At 54.4% G+C, this 22,755-nt stretch overlaps 1 protein-coding gene across 3 annotated transcripts in view; it reads left to right on the top strand.

The window, feature by feature from the left end:
- Positions 1-22,755, top strand: part of EEIG1 (estrogen-induced osteoclastogenesis regulator 1) — a 40,381-nt gene that overhangs the window by 5,034 nt on the left and 12,592 nt on the right. For 2 of the 3 annotated variants that reach the window (XM_003777459.5, XM_054520711.2), the window contains exons 2-3: positions 22,074-22,194; positions 22,395-22,424. In XM_003777459.5, coding sequence (XP_003777507.2) covers positions 22,074-22,194; positions 22,395-22,424 — 151 coding nt within the window. Of the gene's footprint in view, positions 1-19,657; positions 20,175-22,073; positions 22,195-22,394; positions 22,425-22,755 lie in introns of those variants that run through there. The other variant, XM_054520712.2, reaches the window with a different exon arrangement.

Genomic DNA, 22,755 nt, shown 5'->3' with positions numbered 1-22,755 from the left:
GTCCCTGCCTGGAGGCCTCCCAGGCATATGTATCCACATGGCATCTGGGAGGCTTTCCCAGGGGTCCCGGGAGGGAGGCAGAGGTCCTAGCCAAGTCTGGTGAGTCGGGGAGCTGCCAGCCTGTCCAAGGCAGCCTTTGGGCAGGAAGAATCCCAAACACCCAAGAGATCTCTGCTCGCAGCTGGCACCAGTCTTGTGTCTGCCTCATGCACGTGGCTGGTGGTGCCAGGGGGAGAGGAGTACAAGGGAGGCACTGACTTACCTCATAGCAAGTCTTTTCTGGAGGAGATGGGCAGAGAGCATTTTCTCAGCCAACAGATGGGGAAACTGAGGCCTGCGGCAGAGAAGTGACTTGCTAGGGCCACTTACAGGAGGAGCTGATGGCGTAACTGAGTGGACTTGGGCCTGGCTCTGACCTCTGTCCCTTGTGTCTTGTAACTCTCTCTATGAAGGAGGCAGGCTGGGCCAGAACAGGGAGGGGGTCCTTCTGGGGTCCTCTTGTGCTCTGTACTTGGGTGCCAGACTGTCCAAGAAGCAGACAGCCTGTGACTTGGAGGCCCCTCCTCTGGCCTTTCTTCTTTGGTAGGCTTGAATCCTCAGTGGGCTTTTGATTTGGGCAGTCTTTGGTGGGCGCGTGGCCACCCACCACAAAGATGCTGCCTGCCTTCCATGGCACGGCTGGGATGGTGGCCCCGGAGGCACGGGTGGGGTTCTTTTAGTGTGAAGAAGGCCTTGGCCAGGTCGGTGCTGCGCTGGGGGCCCCACGCCAGGCCCAGTCCCTGGGGAGGCCAGCCTGGCCGGGTCTTTCCTCACACTCCACACACGTGTGGCCAGAGCCTCCACCCCCCTGCTCCCTCACCCACCCTTCTAGGAAAAGGCTGTGGAATGCTGCTTGAATCCACCTCCAGGGGAGGCCTGCTCGCAGGCACAGTGTGGAGCTCCAGGAGGGCAGGATGGAGGTGGACACAGAATTCTGTCCCTTGGGGCTGAGTGGAGCAGGGGCCGTGGAGGTTCGATGGGGTTCTTAGATTGGCAGGGCACCCACTTTCCTTCACAGAGCAGGAGCTCTGAAGGCTGAGCACACTGGAGAGGGAGAGGAGGCTGGTGGGCACGTGCGCCTGTTCCACTTTCCCCGAACACACGCTTTGTCTTGGGCTTCTGGAGGTGATCATGATTAGACAGCCCTGTTTCCATGGAGCTGCCAGCTAGGTGGGGGCAGTGAGCTTGGTGGGCATCGTGAAAACTTCAGAGCAAGGCAGATCTAGGGCATATCCTTCTGCATCCCACTGGATTCCAGCAGGCCAGCTGGGGAGGCATTTCTGTCCAGGTGTCTGTCCATTTATTTGACAGATGTGGATCGAGCACTTAACTCAGGCTGGGCATGGTCCTTGTCCTCATGTGGCACATCACTGAAATAAGGAGAGCTTCCTGGAAGAAGTGACCCTTCCTGGGAGCCTTGAAGGCAGAGGGGAATCGGACAGGAAAGAGATGGGGATAAGCCTTTGGCATAGAGGCCCCTGGCCAACAGGCACTTGTTCCCAGGGTCAGGCGAGGAACTGGGGTATGGGGAGGGTGGAGGAGGGGATGGAGTAAGTTAGGGTAATGGGTGGCCGAGCTGGTGTGTTCCTGGCCTCAGGAGTACCTACCCAGGGGGAGTGGAGCCACGTGGCCTGGTTGCCAGGTAGAGAAGGTGCAGGGGCCTGACCTGCACCCAGTGAGGGACAATGGGAGTTGGTTGGCAGATACTGCTGGCCTGCAATGGGAGTTGGCAGGCAGAGGAGTAGGCAGATTGGAGAGAGGGCTGGCAGGCAGAGTGGGCAAGTGGGCTTCCTAACCGCAGGGCTGGCATCATGCCTAGTACTTAGTAAGTGCCGGGAGATGGATGGGGGCACAGTGGCCGAATGTAGCCAGGGTTTGTCGACCCCTGCAGTACGCCAGTCGTTTTGTGATTGCATGAAAATCTAGACTTCCCATTTGTTTTAAGTTGGAAGATCTGGCAACAGTCCTGTGTGGCGGCGTTTGGCTCAAGGGGCTTTGCAGCTGCCTCTTGACGTGGGCTGCCCGCTCGAGTTCCCCTGACCCCGCAGCACGCCTTGGAGGCCTGATGTGTGCTGCCTTAGGCCAGCCTGGTCCCCTGGGTGCCGTAGAAGGCCTTCCAGGTGCAGGCCGGGGGCACAAGGAGGCAGAGTGGCCTGTGGAGAGAAGCCCTGCTAGCAGAAGTGGGCAGAACTGGGTGGCCTCAGAGGCCAGCCCGGGCAGCGAGGCTGTGGTACCAGGCCATCTGCTGGTTCCGCGAGGTCAGACTATACTGCTGGTGGCTGCGGGGAAGCCTGAAGCTGCCGTGACTGTGCCTGGCCTTGGTGTCTGCTCCTTGGACCTAGCCTTTGCTGCCAGCTGGCTACACTGTTGGCAGGTGCCACCCTGGCAGCCCCTGCTGCCTACCTGCCAGCCTGGCAGCAGCCCTGACCCGAGATTATCTGGCTTCGTGGAGCCAGGCTATTTCCTGAGGCCTGTTCCTTGCTTCAAGCTCCATCCTGGGAGCTGCTCTGGCCAGAGGCTCTTAGCAACCACATCATGTGCCTGAGGGCCCTGCTTGTCCAGGGGTGGCAGAGGGGCCCTGAGTCCCTTTGAACCCTGCTTGTTCAGTACCTGGGATTCCTGACTTGCATTTGGGAGGCCTTACTTGCACCTTGGGATGGCTGCTGGCATGTCTGCTAAGGGGTCAGGAGCTGATGGACTCTGTGTCTGGCGTCTGGTGACTGCTGTGCGGTGACCCTGCAGTCACTCACTTGCTGCTGGGGACAGGCAGTAATGTCTTAAGCACAACCAGTGTAGATGTATCCTCATCTTACCAGGGAGCCCCAGGAAGGTTTAAGCAGGGGGGAGACACCAGATTTGCTTAGAAAGAGACCCAGAACTAATGTAGGGTGGGGAGGGGGTGTTGCTCTGTATTCTCCACCTCCCTGGCAAGTGCTTTGGATTGTGGAGACTCCAGATATGCCCTGGGACCTGTCAGCCACCCACTATGAGGTCAGACTGCTGTCCGTGGCTCAGTAAGGCCCGAAGCTGCCCAACCTATGGCTGGCTTCTGTGTCTGCATAGGGCTGTGGTGGCAAACCCTGGGTCTTTGCCCTGAGCCTGTTTTGGCACCCAGGGCTTGGAAGAGCTCTCACATGCAGGCCTGAAGCTGCCCGCACCCCCACCCTGCCCGGTCCTCTGTCCTGCCATCCAGCTGGTTTCGGTGGCTGGGAGGAAGAGCTCTGACAGAGGCCTTTCTGCCTGCTTGTTCTGCCTTGCTGCATCCCTGCCTCCAGGCCCGCAGGAGACGTTCCCATCCTGCTTCTGCCACTTGCTGCCTGTGTGACCTTGGGCCAGGGACTTGGCCTCCAAGCCTCAGTGACCGCCCCTGTGAAGCAGGGCTGCCGGTGCCTGCCTCCTGGTGCTCTCAGAGGACACGGTGAGATAATGTCTGTCAGACGCCCAGCGCGGCTCCTGGCATACAGTGCACATGCTGCATGTGCTACAGTCTGTCCTCCTGTGTCCAGGCAGAGTTATGGCAGGGTCAGTGCCCCTGCATGGCCGCTGGCACTCCTGTGTGGGTCAGGACTGATGAGGTGCTGCTGGGAGAGGACACTTTCCACTCGGGGCAGGGGTGGGGGCGGGCGAGGAGCACACCGGGTGTCTGAGCTCAGGGTCCCCAGTGGGGTCTGCGTGTTTTCTTGTCCCTTGTTGGCTTGAACTTGCCCCACAGGGGGATGCTTGGCTGTGAGCCAGGGTGAGTTGGAGCGTCCCTGCTGGGTGGACCCAGGCTGGGCTGAGGGGCTTTTGGTGAGGGAAGAGGCCCTCTGCACAGCCGGCTCTGGGACCCGCTCTGGCAGGCAGAAGACAGGCTCCACGGAGGCAGAGGGCACTGGCCGTCAGGCTGCTGGTGGGCTGGAGTGTGGGTGAGAGAGACAGCGGCCCCTCAGTACATGGGAGGCCCCGCCACTCCCAGCATCAGGCTGGCCTGGTCAGCTTCCACTGCTCCTCGCCCTTCTGGTTTCTGTGCCTTTGTTCCTGCAGTTGCCTCTTCCTCAAGTTCCCTTCCAGCACTTCTCTACTTGCTGAATTTCTTTTCAGCCTAAGAGTCATCTCCTCCAGGAAGCCTTCCCTGGCCTCTTTTGGCCTTGTACACTCTCTGTGGGCCCTCATCTCAGGGCACTGCAGCCTCTGTCCACATCTGTAGCTCATTCCCCAGATTGTGGGCCCTTCGTGGGCAGTAGTCCTTGCATCATTGCATCTTTGTCTTGGGGCTTCCTGCTGTGGGTTGGCACTGTCCTGGTGCTGAGGCTTTTCTCCCCTGGCTCTGAACCAGTGTGAGTGCTGGTGTGGGACCTCACTGTGGCTACTGCCAGCTGCTGGACCTGCCCCCCCCGATTCTCTCTTCAGGCCCGAGGTATCAGTCTGTGTCAGGAGCAGCCCTCACTTGCATACCGGACAGCTGGGTGCCTCCACGGGCTCAGAGGCTGCAATTGAGAGGCAACTGGGGGCATCAATGGTTTGGGTGGGGTGGGCTCCTCTGCATGGGGCAGGGATGCTCATAGCAAGCAGAATGGGAAGGAGGAGGGGGCTGGGGCCTGACTCCAGGCATGGCAATTGGACCTTGGCAGTTGCTTGATTTCCCTGTGACTGTGGCTAAAGGCCTTGTCCTCTCAGCCTCAGCTTCCTCCTCCATCAAACAGGGCTGCTCAGGAGGGCTCCCTACCCAGCACAGGGCCAGGCACCTGGCAACTAAAAACAGACTAACCCTGCCCAGAGAGGAGGTGGCCGGCTGGTGCTCAGGGAGGGCGGAAGTCTGGGTGCTAAACACTCTTACCTCCCACCACTTCCTCTCTGAGCAGACTCTGCAGGTGTGGGGCAGCATACCTGTGGCTCCCTGCTCCCCCTAGGCTCCCCCCAGACAAATTCTTGGGCACCTTCTGGGTGTGGGGCTCACGCTGGGCCCTGGAGATGTGGCCCCCACCCCTGCAGTGCCCTCCAGTGAGGGGAGGTGCACAAATCCAATCAGTGCTATGGCCACGGGCCCTAAGGAGGTGATGCTGGGCTCGGTTCTGGGGCATGAGTAGGATTAGCAGGTGGCAGGAGGGAGAAGAGCAGCCTGCGGCAGAGGCACGGCAAGGGCGAGTGTGCTGAGCGGGAAAGAGGGGCCGGGAAAGAGGGGCCGGCTGGCCTGGGAGGGAGCTTGAAGTCAGGAGGAGTCAAGGGGAGGGGTTTGGACTGTACCCGGAGGGGTGGGAGCCACAGAAGGTGTGAAGCCGAGTCACATTTGTAGTTTAGAACCACCAAGGGCAGCCATGGGGTTGATTGCTCGGGGCTGCAGGTTGCAGAAGGGCAGGTGACTATCAGCTGAGAAGGGCGGGTTTCCACCTCTGTCATCATGGAATTACTCAAAACAAAACCCGAGACATACTGTGCAGTGCTGAGGATGAACAAGCTGCCGCCACTCACAGCAGGAACCAGTCTGACAAACAACATTGAGCAAAAAAAGCTGGAGACAAAAGAGTGTATGTTGTGGCCGGGTGCAGTGGCTCACTCCTTTAATCCCAGCACTTTAGGAGGCCGAGGTGGGAGGATCATTTGAGGTCAAGAGTTCAAGACCAGCCTGACCAACTTGGTGAAACCCCATCTCTACTAAAAATACAAAAAAATTAGCCAGGCGTGGTGGGGCATGCCTGTAATCCCAGCTACTCAGCAGGCTGAGGAGGTAGGAGAATCACTTGAACTCGGGAGGCAGAGGCTGCAGTGAGCAGAGACCACGCCATTGTACTCCAGCCTAGGCGACAGAGTGAGATTCTGTCTCAAAAAAAAAAAAAAAAAAAAAAAGTGTATGATGCCATTTATACAGAGTTCAAAAACCTTTCTGATGCAAGTCAGGGCAGTGCTGTCTTTGCTGAGGGGAGTCATGTCTGGAAGGACCTGGGGGCCTGTAATATTCTGCTGCTTGGGGGCTGGTTTCATGGGTATGTTCTCTCTGAGAATCTGTGAGTTCTGCACGTCTCTGTGCCAGAAACAAGCCTCGAGATGCCCCACACTTTTGGGTGGTGCTGGGTGGATGCTTGAGTCCTCTAGACAAAAACGAGGCACCTTTTTGGGTGCCCGGAAGCCTGGAGGAGATCCTCGGGTGTTTTCCTTGGTCTTTCTGGTGAGGCAGCCTGAACTGTTCTGACCTGATAAGCATCAGTCTTGTTTATGAGGCAGTAACTCATCCTGGCAGCTGCAAACAGTCTTCTCTGGCTGGAGATTTTCCTTCTGCCTCTTGCAAACTCCAGCAGGGCCCGCTGGGCTGTGGGGCTTGGCTGTTCGTGGGGAGGGCGGGCTCCTGAGGCTGCCAGAGAACTAGATCTCTCTGAGCTTTGCTTTCCTCATCTGTGAAATGGGATAATAAGGTCCTCCTTGATGCTTGGGTGAAATGGGTTAATGCCTATTATGTGCCCATCATAGCTCCTGGCATGGAGTACAGGCTCAGTAAAGGCTGGCAGCATTGGTATTCATCCAGGGCAGTTACTGTAAGGGCCCTAGGGGTGAGAGCAGAAAGGAAAGGTCCATATTCCTCCCTCTGTCCCTGTAATTGTTTCTCTTCTCTCTTCCTGTGGTTCACCTATCCAGCAAACATTTGTGATTAGAACCAGGCCATTGCCTTGGCCAAGACAACCGTCCCTGCCTGGGCCTAGAGCCAGGAGAGACTGTTAGGCACATTCATCTCTCAGAGGAGTGCTGAGCACAGTGGGGTGGGGGAGAATTGCCACTCTGCCTGCTCTGCCCTCTGAACCCTGTCTTTGTGAAGGGGCATTTGACTGTGCTCTCCCCAAATCCCAGGAGAAGGCCTGACCTTGGGGTGTAGCAGTCCCTAAGGGTTTTTTATGTTGGCCACACCCGTCTTGGATACAGGCAAGACCAAGGCCAGGCTCTTGGGATGTGTCCCCTGTGTCTAGCACAGGCCTGACGTGTAGTAAGTGCTCAGTACATATGTGTGGAGTCTGTGAATGACAAAGGCAAAGATTGGTCCGGGATTGGTCTGTGAGTCTTCAGGGAATCACATGTCTGGGGAGGAGGTGGAGACCAGTGAGTCAGGGCCTCACGCTCCAGCCTGGTGCTTAGCCCGTGGTGGTTGGAATCTTGGGGAACTGATGAAGACAGCTAGGAAAACAGCTCTGAGTCTGTGCAGGGCTAAGAGGAAAAGTGACTTTGGCGGAGTGGTTCATGATTATCTCCTGGTCACCTCAGAAGTCCAGGGAGCCTTAGGGCATACTGTATGGATCAGTAGGAACAGCTGGGTGGCAGAGCCAGCAATGGCAGTGACCCCTGGCCCCTTACACTCTGCAGAGAATATGGCCCTGCCCTTCCATGAAGGTGGCACAAGAAGGCTTAGGGGAGCCCTTACGGGAGCAGGGCTGTGAAGGGCGCTCATTTAGTCATTAGTTACTGACCTACCGTGTGCCCGGCACCATCCTTGGGACAGGGGAAGCAGCAGTGAGCAAAACAGAGGCCCTTCCTCCAGGACCTCCACACTCTGGGAGACAGGAACCTAAGACCTAGGCCTAGAAGAGGAAACCTGCAGTGTGTAGGGGGTGCCCTTAGGATGGGCTGGGATGGAGGGTAAGGATAGAGAGGACAGAGGCAGCCCCATGACTTCAGTCTAGTCATTCAAGGAGCCAGGCCCTGGGGATGGGAATCCATTCCTCTTCTCTCTCCCCTTCCTCCTTGGGTGAATCAACCACCACCCAGCATGAGTCAGCCAGGAGTGGCTCAGGCATGCCTAGGCCACCTGCTGGTCCCCCTTCCTGGATGTCCCAACCAGGGTGTCCCAGCTAGGTTTAAGATCTAAGGAAGCCAGGCGTGGTGGCTCATGCCTGTAATCCCAGCTACTTAGGAGGCTGAGGTAGGAGGATCATTTGAGCCCAGGAAACATAGTGAGACCCCTTACCTCAAAAAAAAAAAAAAAAAAAGACCCGGGGAAATATCCTGATCTATGATCCTGGGGTGGAGAAGAGGGTGGGGGACTACGTGACCAGCTTTTCCTGCTAGACCATCTGCCTCAGAGGGGAACTCCAGGTGCCTCTCAGTAGTTACTTCTGGAGGTCTAGTCCCTGCCCCCATTCAGCATGGGTGTCCACTGTGCCAGGTCCTGTAGCAACTCCGTGAGACAGGGACAGAACCGCGATTGAGGCCCAGAAAAGTCAAGTGTCCAGTGGGTGCCAGCGCCTGGCTTTGAGCCCCAGTCTCTGCTTCCCGATGCCTCGTGGGCAAGCCTGCTGGGAGACTGGTGGGTGCAGGAAGGGAAGTCCCCCAAGCAGAGCCAGCCCCGAAGTTCTGTGTTTGCTGTAGGCATGGATCCTGGGGAGGGGAAGCTGCTACCACAGCCCAGCGTGACACCCATTGTGTCTTCTTGCTTTGAACTGCTGGGGTCTTGGGCCCAACCCTGGCATGGGAGCCCAGCTTGCAGCTCTGGGGTCAGACAGCTGTGGCTTTAGGTCGCAGCCCTCTCCTGGCCAGTAGACCTTGGGCAGGTGACTTCCCTGCTCTGAGGCCTCAATTTCCTTGGCTGCGATGGGATAATGGGCTGACAGCACCCATCTCCTAGGGCTGGGTGTGGATTCTTGGGGTCAGGGAGAGTGCTTGGCTCGGTGCCTGACATGCAGCGAGTATTCAGGAGATGGAGGGCTCATCTTTGGAACTTCTGCAGGGCCTGCCTGCTGGGGGGCCTTTTCCCACTTCTCCCTCCTAACTTGGGACCTCCTAACGTGGTCCCCGACACCAGCAGATCTTGACGGATTTGGCTCAGAGCCACACCCCATTGGCCCCAGACTTTGACCCAGTGACCATCCCTCCCTTGGCATAAACCTGGTCTCAAAGCCTCTTCCCTGGGATTGTGACTCGAGGAGAAGGGTCAGCCCACACAGCACAGGGTCTAGGGTCGCTAGCGTGACAGATGCCCATGCCACAATCTCCGGAGAATGGGTGTACTGCCTTGGCACATTTCCCAGGGATTCTGCAAGATCAGGAAATGGGGGTGTGTTCCTGAAGGGGGTCCTGGGGGTACAGACCACCCGTTACCTCCCATGTGACCTGCAGCGACTGCCTGGACTCCCCAAGTGTCTGTTTCCTGATCTGTGAAGTAGAAGCAGGAAGATGATGCTTGAGAATCACTTGGCATGCAGGAGGGTGCCTGGGAAACAGGAGCCAGGCTGGGCCATGCTGGGTGCCAGGGGCATCTTTGCCCAGGTGCATGAGATTCTTGGTTAAAGCCAGTAGTTTACTTTGGGTTCCTTCAATGGCTTGCTCGCCTCTTGGGCTGTAAGAGCAAGAGAGAGTGATCATTTGCATCACTGGAGAATGGCGTTAACAGGGCGTTTGCCTGGGCAGTAGCTCAAGCCATCTGCACAACCTGACTCGGTACAGAGGACAGAGCAGGGCAGCCACTTGCCTGTGCTTGTAAAATAGGGATGCCCACACCTGCCTGCATGGACTTTTTTTTTTTTTTTGAGATGGGGTTTTGCTATGTTGCCCAGGCTGGTCTTGAACTCCCGGGCTCAAGCAGTCCTCCAGTCCCAGCCTCTTGAGTAGCTGAGATTACAGGTACGCACCACCATGCCCAGCTTGTGTGGGGTTTCCCTTGAAGATCAGTCTCAAGGTTGCTGCTTGACTGGTGAGCAGCAGGATTCAGACCTAGATGTGTCTGACTCTGGAATCCTTTCACCTAACCCTGACGCTTTCCCAGCAAGCCTGAATGACTTGGCTTCCCTCCACCCTGTGCCCATGCCCTGCCCCTTTTCCATCTTGGAGTTTCTGAAGCCCCAGTGGGCTGTCCACTCTGTGCTTCTTTGGGTCACTTATGATGCCAGCCTCCCTGCCGGCCCACCCGCCAATCCCAGGCCACCACTAATAGGGGTGTCTTTGGCAGGGGAACAAAGAGTGTTTTGGGGCTGCCGAGTGGCTGCTCTGAGTGCTCCAGTGTTGGCCAGAGTGACTTGGCTTCCAGAAAATTCTTGCTGTCTCCTTGCAGGAGGAGGTGCTGGCCATGCTAGGACTGTGAGCTGCTCCCCCTGAACCCCTGGCAGGAGCCAGACGCTGCTGTGCTGCCACGCTGGCTCTTCAGCCCCTGGACGGACGCCTTGGCTGGTCCCCGGGGCAGGCTCCTCCCAGGCGGCTGTATTCTCTTCTCTTCGGGGAAGCACAAGGCAGATGTTGTCGATTTAAATTGTTTCCTTATTAGACTCTCGCTCTCCGGCCTGGGCTGGGTTTCATCAGCCGGGAACTCTGATTGCATCACTTTGCCGCTCACTCCTCCAGGAACCAGGCCAAGGGCTGGGAGGGCAGACAGGGTGGGAGTGAGCGTGGCTGAGGGAGGGGCAGACGGATGGCAGGCGAGGGACTTAAGTGATGGACTTAAGTGATGGGGCCCTGCTCTGGGGGACCAGCACTGTCAGGAACCCAGGAGCACAGCTGGAACCTGGAGTTCCACACATCTGTCACAGCACTACTGTCTCTTGCTGGGTGCCTAGCTCCCTGCATCAGAATCACCTGGGAGCTTGTTTAAAATGCCCTTTTAAGGCCTGCAGCAGTGGCTCTCAACCAGGGTTGATTTGGCGATCTCTGGAGACATTTTCCGTTGTCACACCTGGGGCTGTGCTACTGGCAGGGTGTGCTGAACATCCCGCAATGCGCAGGACAGCCCCTCACAAAGAGAAACCCTGTCCTGCGGAGTCCCTGGTTCTGGCAGGGCTCACTGGCAATCTTTGTTTGTCATGAGCCAGTGGAATGTTTTTTGGTTTTTGGTTTTTTTTTTTTTTTTTTTTTTTTTTTGAGACGGAGTCTTGCTCTGTCACCCAGGCTGGAGTGTGATGGCGCGATCTTGGCTCACTGCAACCTCTGCCTCCTGGGTTCAAGCGATTCTCCTGCCTCAGCCTCGCGAGTAGCTGGGATTACAGGCGCCCACCACCAAGCCCAGCTAATTTTTGTATTTTTAGTAAAGGTGGTGGTTCATGTTTCACCATGTTGTCCAGGCTGGTCGAGAACTCCTGACCTCAGGTGATCCACCCGCCTCAGCCTCCCAAAGTGCTGGGATTACAGGTGTGAGCCACTGCACCTGGCTGCCAGTGGATATTTTTATCTGAGAACCCCTGTTCTGCTGGACCTCACCCCTCTCTCTTTGCTTGTGAGTTTGAGCACCTGCCTCCCCAGGGCTTCGTGCTGGGCACCCAGTGGAGGTGAGACGTGTGTCTCTGAGTACTGGAACTGGGAAGGCGAAGTGTTGAGAGTGGATGTGGGTCAGGCTGGAGCCCTGTCACAGAGGTTGGACTACCCCACTGATACCCGGATTCCCTTTTCCTGACTTTCTGCTCCTGTGAGGGTTGCCAGCCAGGCATGCACTTTTGCTCCAACTCTGAGGAGAGCCCCTGATGGGCCCATTTGACCCCTGTCTGTAGGGATCCTGTGAGCCTGGCAGCCTGAGGCCAGGAGGTGGCTCCCACAGCCCTACGGCACCTGGCCCCACGTCACCCTGGTGATGGAGACCTGGGGTTGTCAAGGCTCTGGGATCTTCTTGTTGCACCTACTGGGCAGTAATGCTGGATCAGGCTGGGGCCAGGTGCTGGGGATGTGGCAGCAAACTGACTTCAGGACCACAGAGGCGGAATTCTCTGCATCCTCCCTCTGTGGAGCAGTGGAGAGAGGTGCTGTGGGACCACAGAGTCACCCCAACAGCCCCATGTGATGGGCAGGTTGTCCTTTTACAGATGAAGAAGTTGAGGCTCACCGAGATGGGGCTCCCCGAGTCACTTGGTGGCCTCTCCTCCTCACCAGCCTCATTCACCCCCTGGCTTTCCAGGGAGGCTCTTCCTGGGAGCCACCTCCCTCCTTCTGGGTCTTCCCTGTGCTGTTCCCACTGCCTGGGACCTCCTTCTCCCCAGGTCTTCACCCAGCTGACTTCTGCCTGAGGTCCCGGCTCTGATGTCACTATCCAGGGAGACTTCTCAGCCTCCTTCCCCCAGCCTGCTCTGTTCACTGCCCTTGTAGTTCCTTCTCCTTCCTGGGAGACTGGCGGTGACTGCAGTCATTCCTGTGTAATGGCTGTCTCCCCCTCTCAACCAGGGGCTCCTCCAGGAGGTTGCTCGCATTGTGTCCCGCACCCCGAGCCGGCACCACAGTCAGTCCTCGTGGATGCATTGTGGAGGTCCCAGTCCGATTTGGGATACAGGTCCCTGTGTCCTCCCACACCACCTGGTGTGCTTCCTGGGATGGGTCAGAAGGTGGTCAGGTCACTGGGCAGCCTTCCCAGGGCCGGGAGAGCTCCTGGAGAGTTCTGCCAGGCCAAGGACACCAGCCTGGTGGGGTGTTCTGCTGTTTCCAGACAGCCCAGAAATAGCCCAATTCCACTGCTGGGATGGCCACAGTGGCTGTGGTGGGTGCGGGGCTTGTCCCGCCTTGCTGAGATTTACATGTCTAATTGTATATCTTAAAGCTAAAAATGAAACCCAGTCTCTGTAATTACCTGTTCCTGGCAGCAGGGAGCTGGGGAAGCACGCCCTGCAAACCCAGGCCCGGGAGGGCCATTCATCACTGTCTCTAACCAGGCGGGAGGCCAGCCCTGCCAGCAGGTCCCATGTACTGCATGGGGTGACTCCACTTGGTAACTTGGGAGGACCCAGGCCTTGAACCAGGTGGCTGAGGGTTCAGATCCCTTTTGCTTATAAGCAGCCTTCCTAACCCGTACCCTTTTCTCATTTTCAATTTAAATTTCAATTATGGAAACAACTCTTGGACAGAAACGAAGAAAGAGTCTCTGATAACCCTTCCACCCCACCTTTGGTCAGACCTGCTCTGAGCTCCCTCACTGCCTTCTGGCCATTATCCCCTCATACCAGTGTGAATAAGCCACTTGGCCAGGGAGCCTGAAGTCCAGGATTCTGGGTTAAAACAATCTCCTTCTCTGGACCTTGGTTCTATCATTTTAAAATTTCAGTTCTCTAGTCCAGACCTGGGCCACATTAGGGTAAGTAGGTGGTGGTGGGCAGTAAGGAGGGTCCGTGATCCTGTAATTTCTTTTTTCTTTTTTAATCAAGGTGAGGTCTTGTTATGTTGCCCAGGCTGGTCTCCAACCCCTGTCTTCAAGTGAGTCTCCTGTCTTAGCCTCCCAGAGTGCTGGGATTACAGGCATGAGTCACCATGTCTGGCCTGTTTTCTTAATAAACATCTTATTTATAATTTTTCTTCATAGCTGCTCGTTTTGGTTTTTTTACACTTTTCTCTTTCTGAGACAGGCAGCTGGTTGTGCCTCTGGTCACTGGAGACATGTGTTGGGTACTGGCGTGCACAGCACCCAGCAGCCCAGGCCTGCCCTGTCAGCACTTGCAGACCGTGGAGGTCACAGCCGGCTCTGGTGGCACTTAGCTCTCAGGACCCTGGGCCCTCCCTCCAGGGTCTCATAGTGCTGGGGTGGGGTCGTTCTGCAGAGTGGCATTTCCACCCCGGGCCACAGTGCAGTCCGCAGGACTGCCGGGGAGTGGGTTCCCTTCGGTCAGGTGTGCTTTAAGAAATGCCCACAATGGATACTTTCTGTTCAAAATGAAGGAAAAAAGGAGCACCATGCCCCCCATCTTCATCCTTTCTGTTCTTCCCTACTCACCCCAATCTCCAGACACTCCAGTGGCCAGAGGTGGCCTTCATTTGCAATTTGATGTGGGCATCTCCTGTTTTCTGTGTGCTTGTGGGCATTTACATATGTCACTTAAAAAAATTAAATAAAAATGGGGTCATGTAGATCCCCTTCTGCATGTTCCCTTCCTGCAGGTCTGATGGGGCCGTCCTTCCCTGCTGGGGAGCACAGCTTGCCCTCCCTCCCCTCCTTCCCTTCTGGCGTTGCCTGCCGGGTGCCATCAGAGCAGTCCTCATTACTTCCCACTTTTGCCCAACTTCTGCTGCTCTGACCAGTCGCATACACGTGGACATCGTGGGGAGTGCCCCTCCATAAACCCCTCTGTAAGCTTAGGACCAAGGCTGCCTCTCCAGTCTCCCTGGCCCATGCCCGCCCCGGCATCCTCCGCCCCAGCTACACTGGCCCCCAGCTCCTCCTTGAACGCGACAGACATTCCCACCCCAGGGCCTTTGCACTTGCTGTTCCTCTTGCCTGGATTGCTCTTCCCCTAGATATCTGTGGCTACTCGCTTCAGTCTTTGCTTAGATGTCACCTTCCCATGAAGACCTCCTCTGGCCCTCATTCTCTGGTGCCCCCATTGTTGGGGCACTGTCTGCCTCCCTCCTTGGTTCCTTTTTCTCTGTTGCACCCCAGGCTAGCTGGCATGCATTTGCCTGGTTTTGTCTGTCTCCCACCCACTGCCAGAATATAAGCCCCTTGAAGGCAGGGATTTCTGTCTTCTCTGTTTATTGCTTGTGTTCCCAGAGCCTTCAGCAGTGCCTGGCACCTGTTGGGGGCTTAAGAAAAGGTTTCTGAATGGATCAAGGCTCTGAGATGTCCTCAATCCTGACCTGGCCAGCTCCCAACCTGGGGCTCATGGCTGCCTGCCTGGCATCCTCATTCCCGCCTCTCGTCACGCGCATCCCTCACCCCACCCTGCCTGAGCCTGTGTTCATCTCCCCCCATGATCCCTGCCCCATGCATGGGACTTCATGCCACCTGCCTGGGGGTGCCCAGCTGCTTCCCACCAGAGGGGCCCCGGGGCTGAGGGGGAGGCAGTGTGGGCCCTGAGGCAGCTGCACAGCTGTGTCCCAGCTGTGACACAGGGTCTGGACACAGATGGGGCTGGGGTCGAGGCTAGCTCTGCTGTGACTTCAGATGAGTTACGCAGCGTTTCTGAGCCTCACTTTCCTCATCTGTAAAGTGGGCTGTGGTAGCAGTCACCTTTCAGTGTTGAAGAGTTCTGGGCCGCACACAGTAGGCCCTCAGGAGGTGGCCGCTGCTGCTGTGTTTTTTTTACCCTTGCTGTGACCTCTGGCCATGGGCTGGGTGAGGCTGCTTGCCTCTTCCCGTGGGAGTGGTGGCTTCTAATAGGTGATTGTTCAGAGCCCTGTAGAAACAGGAGGGAGGCCCAGTGCTGACCCTGTGAGCTCTTCCTGTGGAGGGGGGAATATGCCTGTTACCTGAGCTAGGAGGGTTCCAGGTGGCTTTCTCTGGCTTGGCCCTGGAACTGCAAATGGGCCTTAGGCTTCCTGGCTGGCGTTCCCACAGCAAACTCTCAAAAGGAAAGGGAGAAAGCCCACAATTCACTGTGAGCTTTTGTTCCCAGACACTAATCCCAATTCCACTGGGTGTTTCAACACGCCCAGAGCACCGAGCTGCCTACCCAGGCCTCCAGCAGCTGCTTCCAACCCTAGGTGAAATGCGGGGACCCATGGCCACTCCCCAGCCTTCCCCCTTTCAAGCTTGGGCCTCCTCTGGCTGCCTGGGAAGTGTCTCTGCTCTCTTTGCCCTTCCATTCTCCTCCTGTGCGGCTGTTCTCAGCCTCTGCCTAAGCCACAGTCCACGGGGGCAAGACAGAGCCACTGTCAGAATCAGATGCAGTCTTCTCACACCCTTGAGGTCTGGCAGGACCTGCCCCTGCTCCTTCACCCATCTCATCCCCTCTGATCTCCTCCCAGCTCCTCTTCAGCCACTGTCCTCTGCACTAGTTTTCCACCTGCCAAGTGTGTTTCTGCCTCAGGGCCTCTGCACTTACTGCTCCCTCACCTGGAGGGCTCTTCCCCCGTCTTTGCTCAGTCGCCGCTTCAGTCCAAGCCTTGCTCAGATGTCACTGCCCTAAGGGCCATCCCTAACCCCCCACCTGAAGCAACCACACCTCATCGCTACCTGCACTCCCCACTCGCCTTCCCTGTGGTGTTCTCCATTTTTCTATTTATTTGACTTACCATGTATTTAACAGCTTTATTGAGATATAATTCACATACCACACAATACACCCATTTAAAGTGTACAGTTAAGTGGTTTTTAGTATATTCACAGTTGCACAGCCATCATCACAACCAATTTTGGAACATTTTCATCACCCCAGAAAGAAATCCCGTACCCATTAGCAGTTACTCAGTTACTCCTTTTCCCCTCAAGTCCCCTGTATTAGTCTGTTCTCACACTGTTATAAAGAAATACCCAAGACTGGGTAATTTACAAAGGAAATAAGTTTAATTGACTCACAGTCCCACATGGGTGCCGAGGCCTCAGGAGACTTACAATCATGGCAGAAGGCGAAGGGGAAGCGAGGACCTTCTTCACATGGCAGCAGGAGACAGAAGCAGCAGCAAAGGGGAGAGAGCCCCTTATAAAACCATCAGATCTCATGAGAACTCACTCACTCATGTGAACAGCATCGGGGAAACCACCCCCATGATCCAATCACCTCCCACCAGGTCCTTCCCTTGACAAACGTGGGGATTACAATTTGAGATGAGATTTGGGTGAGGACACAGAGCCAGATCATATCATCCCCCATCCCCTGGCAGCCACCAATCTAGTTCCTGTCACTATGGATTTGCCTATTCTGGACATTTCATATAAATGAGATAATAAACTCTATAGTTCTTTCTGGCTGGCTGCTTTGATTTAGCTTCATGTTTTCAAGGTTAATGCCCAGTTAGAAGTGTATCATTTCTCTTTATTGCTGAATGATACACCATTGTATGCATAGAACACATTTTATTTGTCCATTTACCAGTTGATGGACATTTGGGTTGCTTTCACTTTTTGGTTCTGAATAATTCTGTGATGTACATTTGTGTACAAGTTTTTGTGTGGACACATTTCATTTCTCCGGGATATATACCTAGGGGTGGAATTGCTGGGTCATATCATAACTCTATGTTTCGCCTTTTGGAGAATTGCCATACTGTTTTCCAAAGGGGCTGCACCATTTTACATTCCTACCAGCAGTGTATGAGGGTTCCAGTTTCTCTATGTCTTCGCCTTTGATTCTAGCCATCCTAGTAGGTGTGAAGTAGTATCTCATTTTAGTTTTGATTTTCATTTCCCTAATAGCTAATGATGTTGAGCATCTTCCTGTGTGCTTGTTGACCACTTGTGTATGTTCTTTGGAGAAATGTCTATTTGGATCCTTTGCCCATTTTTAATTGGATTTTTGTCTTTTTATTGAGTTGTGGGTACTCTTTATATATTCTAGATACCAGTCCCTCATATATCTGATTTGCAAGCATTTTTTCTTATTTTGTGGTTTGTCTTTTCACTTTTTTGATGATGTTCTTTGGAGGGCAAAAGGTTTTTTTTGTTTGTTTGTTTTGTTTTTTCTTCTTTTTTTTTAAGATAGGGTTTCACTGTGTCACCCAGGCTGGGGTGCAATGGTGTAATCACAGCTCACTGTAACCTCAAACTCTTAGGCTCAGGCCATCCTCTTGCCTCAACCTCCCAAGTAGCTGGGACTACAGGCATGCACCACCACTCCTGGCTAATTTTAAAATTTTCTATAGAGATGGGGTCTTGTTTTGTTGCCCAGCTGGTCTCAAACTTCTGGCCTCAAGTGATCCTCCCACCTTGGCCTCCGAAAGTGCTGGGATTACGGGTGTGAGCCACTGTGCCCCACTAAAAGTTTTTAATTTTGATGACATTCAATATATCTATATTTTTCTTTTATCACATCTACTTTTGGTATTATATCCAGGAAATAGTTGCCTAATCCAAGGTCATGAAGATTTACCCATATGCTTTTTTTTCCAACATTTTATAGTTTAGCTCTTACACTTAGATCTTTGATCCATTTTCAGTTAATTTTTGTATATAGCATGAGATAGATAGCCCCCCGCACCACCCCCCTCACACACACACTTCATTCTCCTGCATGTTGATATCCAGTGTCCCAGCAACATTTGTTGAGAAGACTATTCTTTTTCCCACTGAATTATTTTGGCACTGTTGTCAAAAATCAGTTGACTGTAAAAGTGAAGGTTGGTTTCTTTTTTCTGAAACAGTCTCCCTCTGTCGCCCAGGCTGGAGTGCAGTGGTGCCGTCTTGGCTCACTGCAACCTCCGCCTCCTGGGTTCAAGTGAGTCTTGTGCCTCAGCCTCCCAAGTAGCTGGGATTACAGGCACACGCCATCATGCCTAGCTAATTTTTGTATTTTTAGTAGAGATGGGGTTTTGCCGTGTTGGCCAGGCTGATCTCTAAGGTTTATTTCTAAACCTTTGTAAACTGGATAATCTCAGTTGTATTCCATTTGTGTCTGTCCTCGTGCTAGGACCACCTTTTCTTGATTATTGTAACTTTGTAGATATTTTGAAATCAAAAGTGTGAATTTTTAAATTATGTTTTACTTTTTAAAGATTATGTTGACTATTCTGGTCCCTTGGATTTCCGTGTAAAGTTTAGGATCAGCTTGTCAAAGTTCTGCCAAGAAGCCAGCGTGGGGCTTTGATAGGGATTGTGATGAATTTTAGAACTATTTGGGAGTATCATCTTAACAACATGTCTTCCGATCCATGAACATGGGATGTCTTTCCATTTGTTTAGATATTTAACTTCTTTCAGCAATGTTTTGTAGTTTTCCAGAGTATGTATTTTGTACTTTATTAAATTTATTCCTATGTATTTTTTCTTTTTGATGCTGTTGCATGTGGAATTGCATTCTTCTTTTCACTGTGAATGTTTGCCAGTATATAGAAAGAATTGATTTTTGTATATTGATCTTGTATCCTGCAACTTTTCTGAACTCATGCGTTTTTATTTTTATTTATTTATTTTTGTTCTTTTTTTGTTTGTTTGTTTGTTTTGAGACAGGGTCTCACTCTGTTGCCCAGGCTGGAGTACAGTGGTTTGATCTTGGCTCACTGCAACTTCTGCCTCCTGGGTTGAAGAGATTCTCCCATCTCAACCTTCCGAGTAGCTGGAACTATAGCTACCTGACCTCAAGTGATCCATGCCCACCTCGGCCTCCCAAAGTGCTAGGATTACATACATGAGCCACCACACCTGTAATCATGTATGAGGCCAGGCACTGTGGCCCATGCCTGTAATCCAGCATTCTGGGACGCCATGGCAAATGGATCACTTGAGGCCAGGAGTTTAAGACCAGCCTGGACAACATGGCAAAACCTCATCTTTACTAAAAACACAAAAATTAGCCAGGTGTTGTGGTACATGCCTGTAATTCCAGCTACTCAGGAGGCTGAGGCACGAGAATCACTTGAACCCAGCAGGTGGAGGTTGCAGTGAGCCGAGATCGTGCCACTGCACTCCAGCCTGGGTGATAGAGTGAGACTCTATCTCAAAAAATAATAATAATAATAATGCCGGGTGTGGTGGCTCACACCTGTAATCCCAGCACTTTGGTAGGCCAAGGGGGGCAGATCACCTGAGGTCAGGAGTTCAAGACCAGCCCAGCCAACACAGTGAAACCCCATCTCTACCAAAAACAGAAAAATTAGTCGAGCGTGGTCGTGGCCACCTGTAATCCCAGCTACTCGAGAGGCTGAGGCAGGAGAGTTGCTTGAACCCAGGAGGCGGAGGTTGCAGTGAGCAGAGTTTATGCCCTCGCACTCCAGCCTGGCAACGAGAGTGAAACTCCATCTCAAAAAAATAAATAAAATAGTTTTTTAGTGGATTCCTTAAGGGTTTTCTGTATGAAAGATCAAGTCGTCTGTTAATATAGTTTTAGTTCTTCCTTTCCACTACTAGGTATTTTTCTTGTTTATTTGGTCTTCTTTCTCCTCCCACCAGAATGTAAGCTGGTTACTGCTGTGGTCCCAGTGCCTAGAACAGGGCCTGGCACACACTGGTGCTCAGTTGTTTGATGATGAATGAATCATCATCGTGAATGAATGAGTAAGTGGAGCCAGCATGACTGGACTCAGGTGATGCCCCGAGCCTAGGGCCCCCACTCCTGTGGCACCTGCCTATAGGGATTAGATCTGTCTCTTCCTCCCATCTTCAGCCCTGACCTTTCTGCCTGTCCGCAGTCTTGGTTGCAGAGGGTTGTTGGAGCTCACCCTCCTCTAACAAGCTAGGTGCATTCTGGTGACATCACAGAGCCTTCACCAGGCCAGGCACTTTGCAGGATTCATTTCACTCAGTGCTCCCACAACAGCAGCCACGACAGGGGCGGTGTGCCCCAGTGAGTGTGCAGGGTGTGGCCCAGGTCTGCCTGCCCTGTTGGCCCTTGTCACCGCCTTGGCAGGAGCACAAGGTAAGCCTTGGTCACATCCTCAAAGCCTTGTGGAGCCTGGAGGGGGCTCCTCATAGAAAGTGAGGCTTAGGGGCTTTCATTGGCTAAGGAAACGGGACTCCCTCATTCATGCTGTTTCCTCTCTCTGGAACTGTCTCCTCCACCTGGCTACTCCCCAGGCTCATTCTATCCTGAGCTTGAATGTCACCTTCCCTGATTCACCCGTTCCCCCGCCCTCTCCTGGTGACACTGAGTCACCACTGGGTAAATACAGTCTGCAGTGGCTCATCCCAGCACCTGCTTGGCCCTCAGAGACCTGGGCGGTGCCTTGGGGCAGAGCAGGGTACTGCAGGCCCCACAACGCCACAGGTTCTCCTTGCCAGGCTTTCCCGGGCTCCTGAGCCAAAGTGGTGACTGAGAGCCCTGACTCTGAAGTCATACAGTCCTGGGTTTAAATCGTACTTTGCCAGTCACTGGGGATGTGAGCTCAAGTGGCGGGTAGGGTGGCCTTCTCTTGGAGCTTCAGTGCCCTCAGCAGTAGAAGGGGTGGCATAGAGCCCACCTTGCAAGGCTGCCATGCAAAGCAAACCTGGCGATGCTCAGGGGAGGCTTGGCTGCAGCCCTCTCTGACCCTCTGCCCTGAGGCCTCGATCTGGCAGTTAACCCACTCTCCTCGGGTCACTTCCTTAGCTGTCCCCTTGGCGGTTCTGGTTAGGTAGGATGAGCTGGAGATGACGTCTCTCACACTGTCTCCTCCCTTCCCTGGCCGCCCCTTCCTGAGTACGGGCTCTGTCAGGCAGGCTATATGGAGATGGGGAGCTGCTTGGGGATGCAGAGCTCGGTTCTGCCACGTGCCGCTGCCACCCCCAGATCCTGCCAAGGCCCCCGCAGCAGTTGGGAGGGGCTTGGATGAGCGCTGCCACTGGCTCCCACTCACTCCCAGAGCACAAAGCATCTCTCCAGTAAAGGGGTGCAGAATTTTTCAGCATGGTCATGCTCTCCAACTCAGGAGGAACCGGGGGACTAGAAGACCAGAGCCCTCTGCTTAGTGTTGGTGAAGCTGAAGCCCCCAGGTAGCTGTCTCCGTACCCAGAGTCCAACTGCTTGGGTTAATCCCCATTCTGCTCTTACCTGTGGTGGGCCTCAGGTGAGGGTCTTAGCCTCCGGGCCCCCGATTTCTTTGACTGGGGATTGGGCTGATGATGTGGCTGCTCCAGACAGAGGTTGGAAAGGTTTGGCATGACCACCTTTCTCTGGCACTTGGAGCAGGCTCCAGGGCCTGCTGGCTCTTGTGAAGTTCTTTGAACAGCGCCTGGCACATGGGAAGCACTGTGTGGGTATCGGCTGTTGTTACTATTGCCATTGTTGTTATTAGTGATGAAGAAGGGGGCTCTGGAGTCAGGAGGAACCAGGCTTGAGGCCCAGCTCAGCTATCTGCTGGCTGAGAGGTGTGGGGCAGCTTGCCTAGCCTCGGTCTCTTCATCTGTGAAATGGGCTGAGTAGTCCAGCCTAAGACTGTTGTGAGGGTCACGAGGCGGTTGGCAGAGCCTGGCTTTGGAGGAGGTAATGGCAGTGCAGGGAACTGCCCAAGGTCTCAGAGCAAGGTGGCGGGAGCAGCGCTGGGTGCAGAGGGAGGCTCTGCAGGTTGCCAGGCTTCCTAGGGAGGGACGACTGCCCTAGCTCACCTCACCCCTGCCTTGTGTTTGTCTCATTTTTATTACGTTTTCGCTGTTGTTTTTACAACAACTACACGAGTACATTCTTGTGGTGAAAACACAGCTACTTTGTGACACAGTGAAAGTGAAGCTTCCCACCGCCTCACTCCCAATGGGCAGGGCTCTTGCCATGTCCCTGGTACCACATGGGGTCCCCTGGCGCGGATGTGTGTGCCTGTGCTCACCTGTCGCCTCTGGCCCGCAGGGAGGAGGTACAGGAGAACTGCGTGCGGTGGCGAAAGAGGTTCACCTTCGTGTGTAAGATGAGTGCTAACCCGGCCACCGGCCTGCTGGACCCCTGTGTCTTCCGCGTGTCTGTGCGCAAGGTGAGGCCAAGGGCGCGTGTGGGGCTGCTGGGCTGGGCTGTAGGCCCCTCCCCTCATGAGTCCGCACCCCCAGCTGAAAATGGGGTGAGTTGCTCTGCCCCTTGCCCTCCTCCCCTCAGATCTGGGGGGACTGGGGGAGATGCATGAGGTCCCTGGGATTCCGCAGTCAACTTGCTGCTCGTGTCTCCCTCCCTGTGCAGGAGCTGAAAGGCGGGAAGGCTTATTCCAAGGTAAGAGGGGCTGTGTGAAGGGGCAGTGGGATGGAATGGGGGGGCGGCACGGGACAGGCACAAGGGAAGCCTCCAGCCCCTTCTCTGCCACAAGCAAGAGACACTCAGCCCTACCTGAGATGTGTTATTTTTTAGAAACATCTTTGTTGATGGCCTTTGCACTCAGTATAAAGGCAGCATATGGTTGTTGCAATATAAATGGTACAGAAGTTCACAGAGCAAAAGGGCCAGTTTCTGTCCCCTTTCCTCTCTCCAGGCCTCTTTCTGGGACCCCATTATTGGGATAGATTAAGACCTTTCCAGACCTTGTAAGAAGAAAAAAAGGAAATAT

This window comes from Pongo abelii, chromosome 13, assembly GCF_028885655.2.
Source record: "Pongo abelii isolate AG06213 chromosome 13, NHGRI_mPonAbe1-v2.0_pri, whole genome shotgun sequence".
Lineage (NCBI taxonomy): Eukaryota > Metazoa > Chordata > Mammalia > Primates > Hominidae > Pongo > Pongo abelii.
This window is presented reverse-complemented; position numbering and strand designations above follow the sequence as displayed.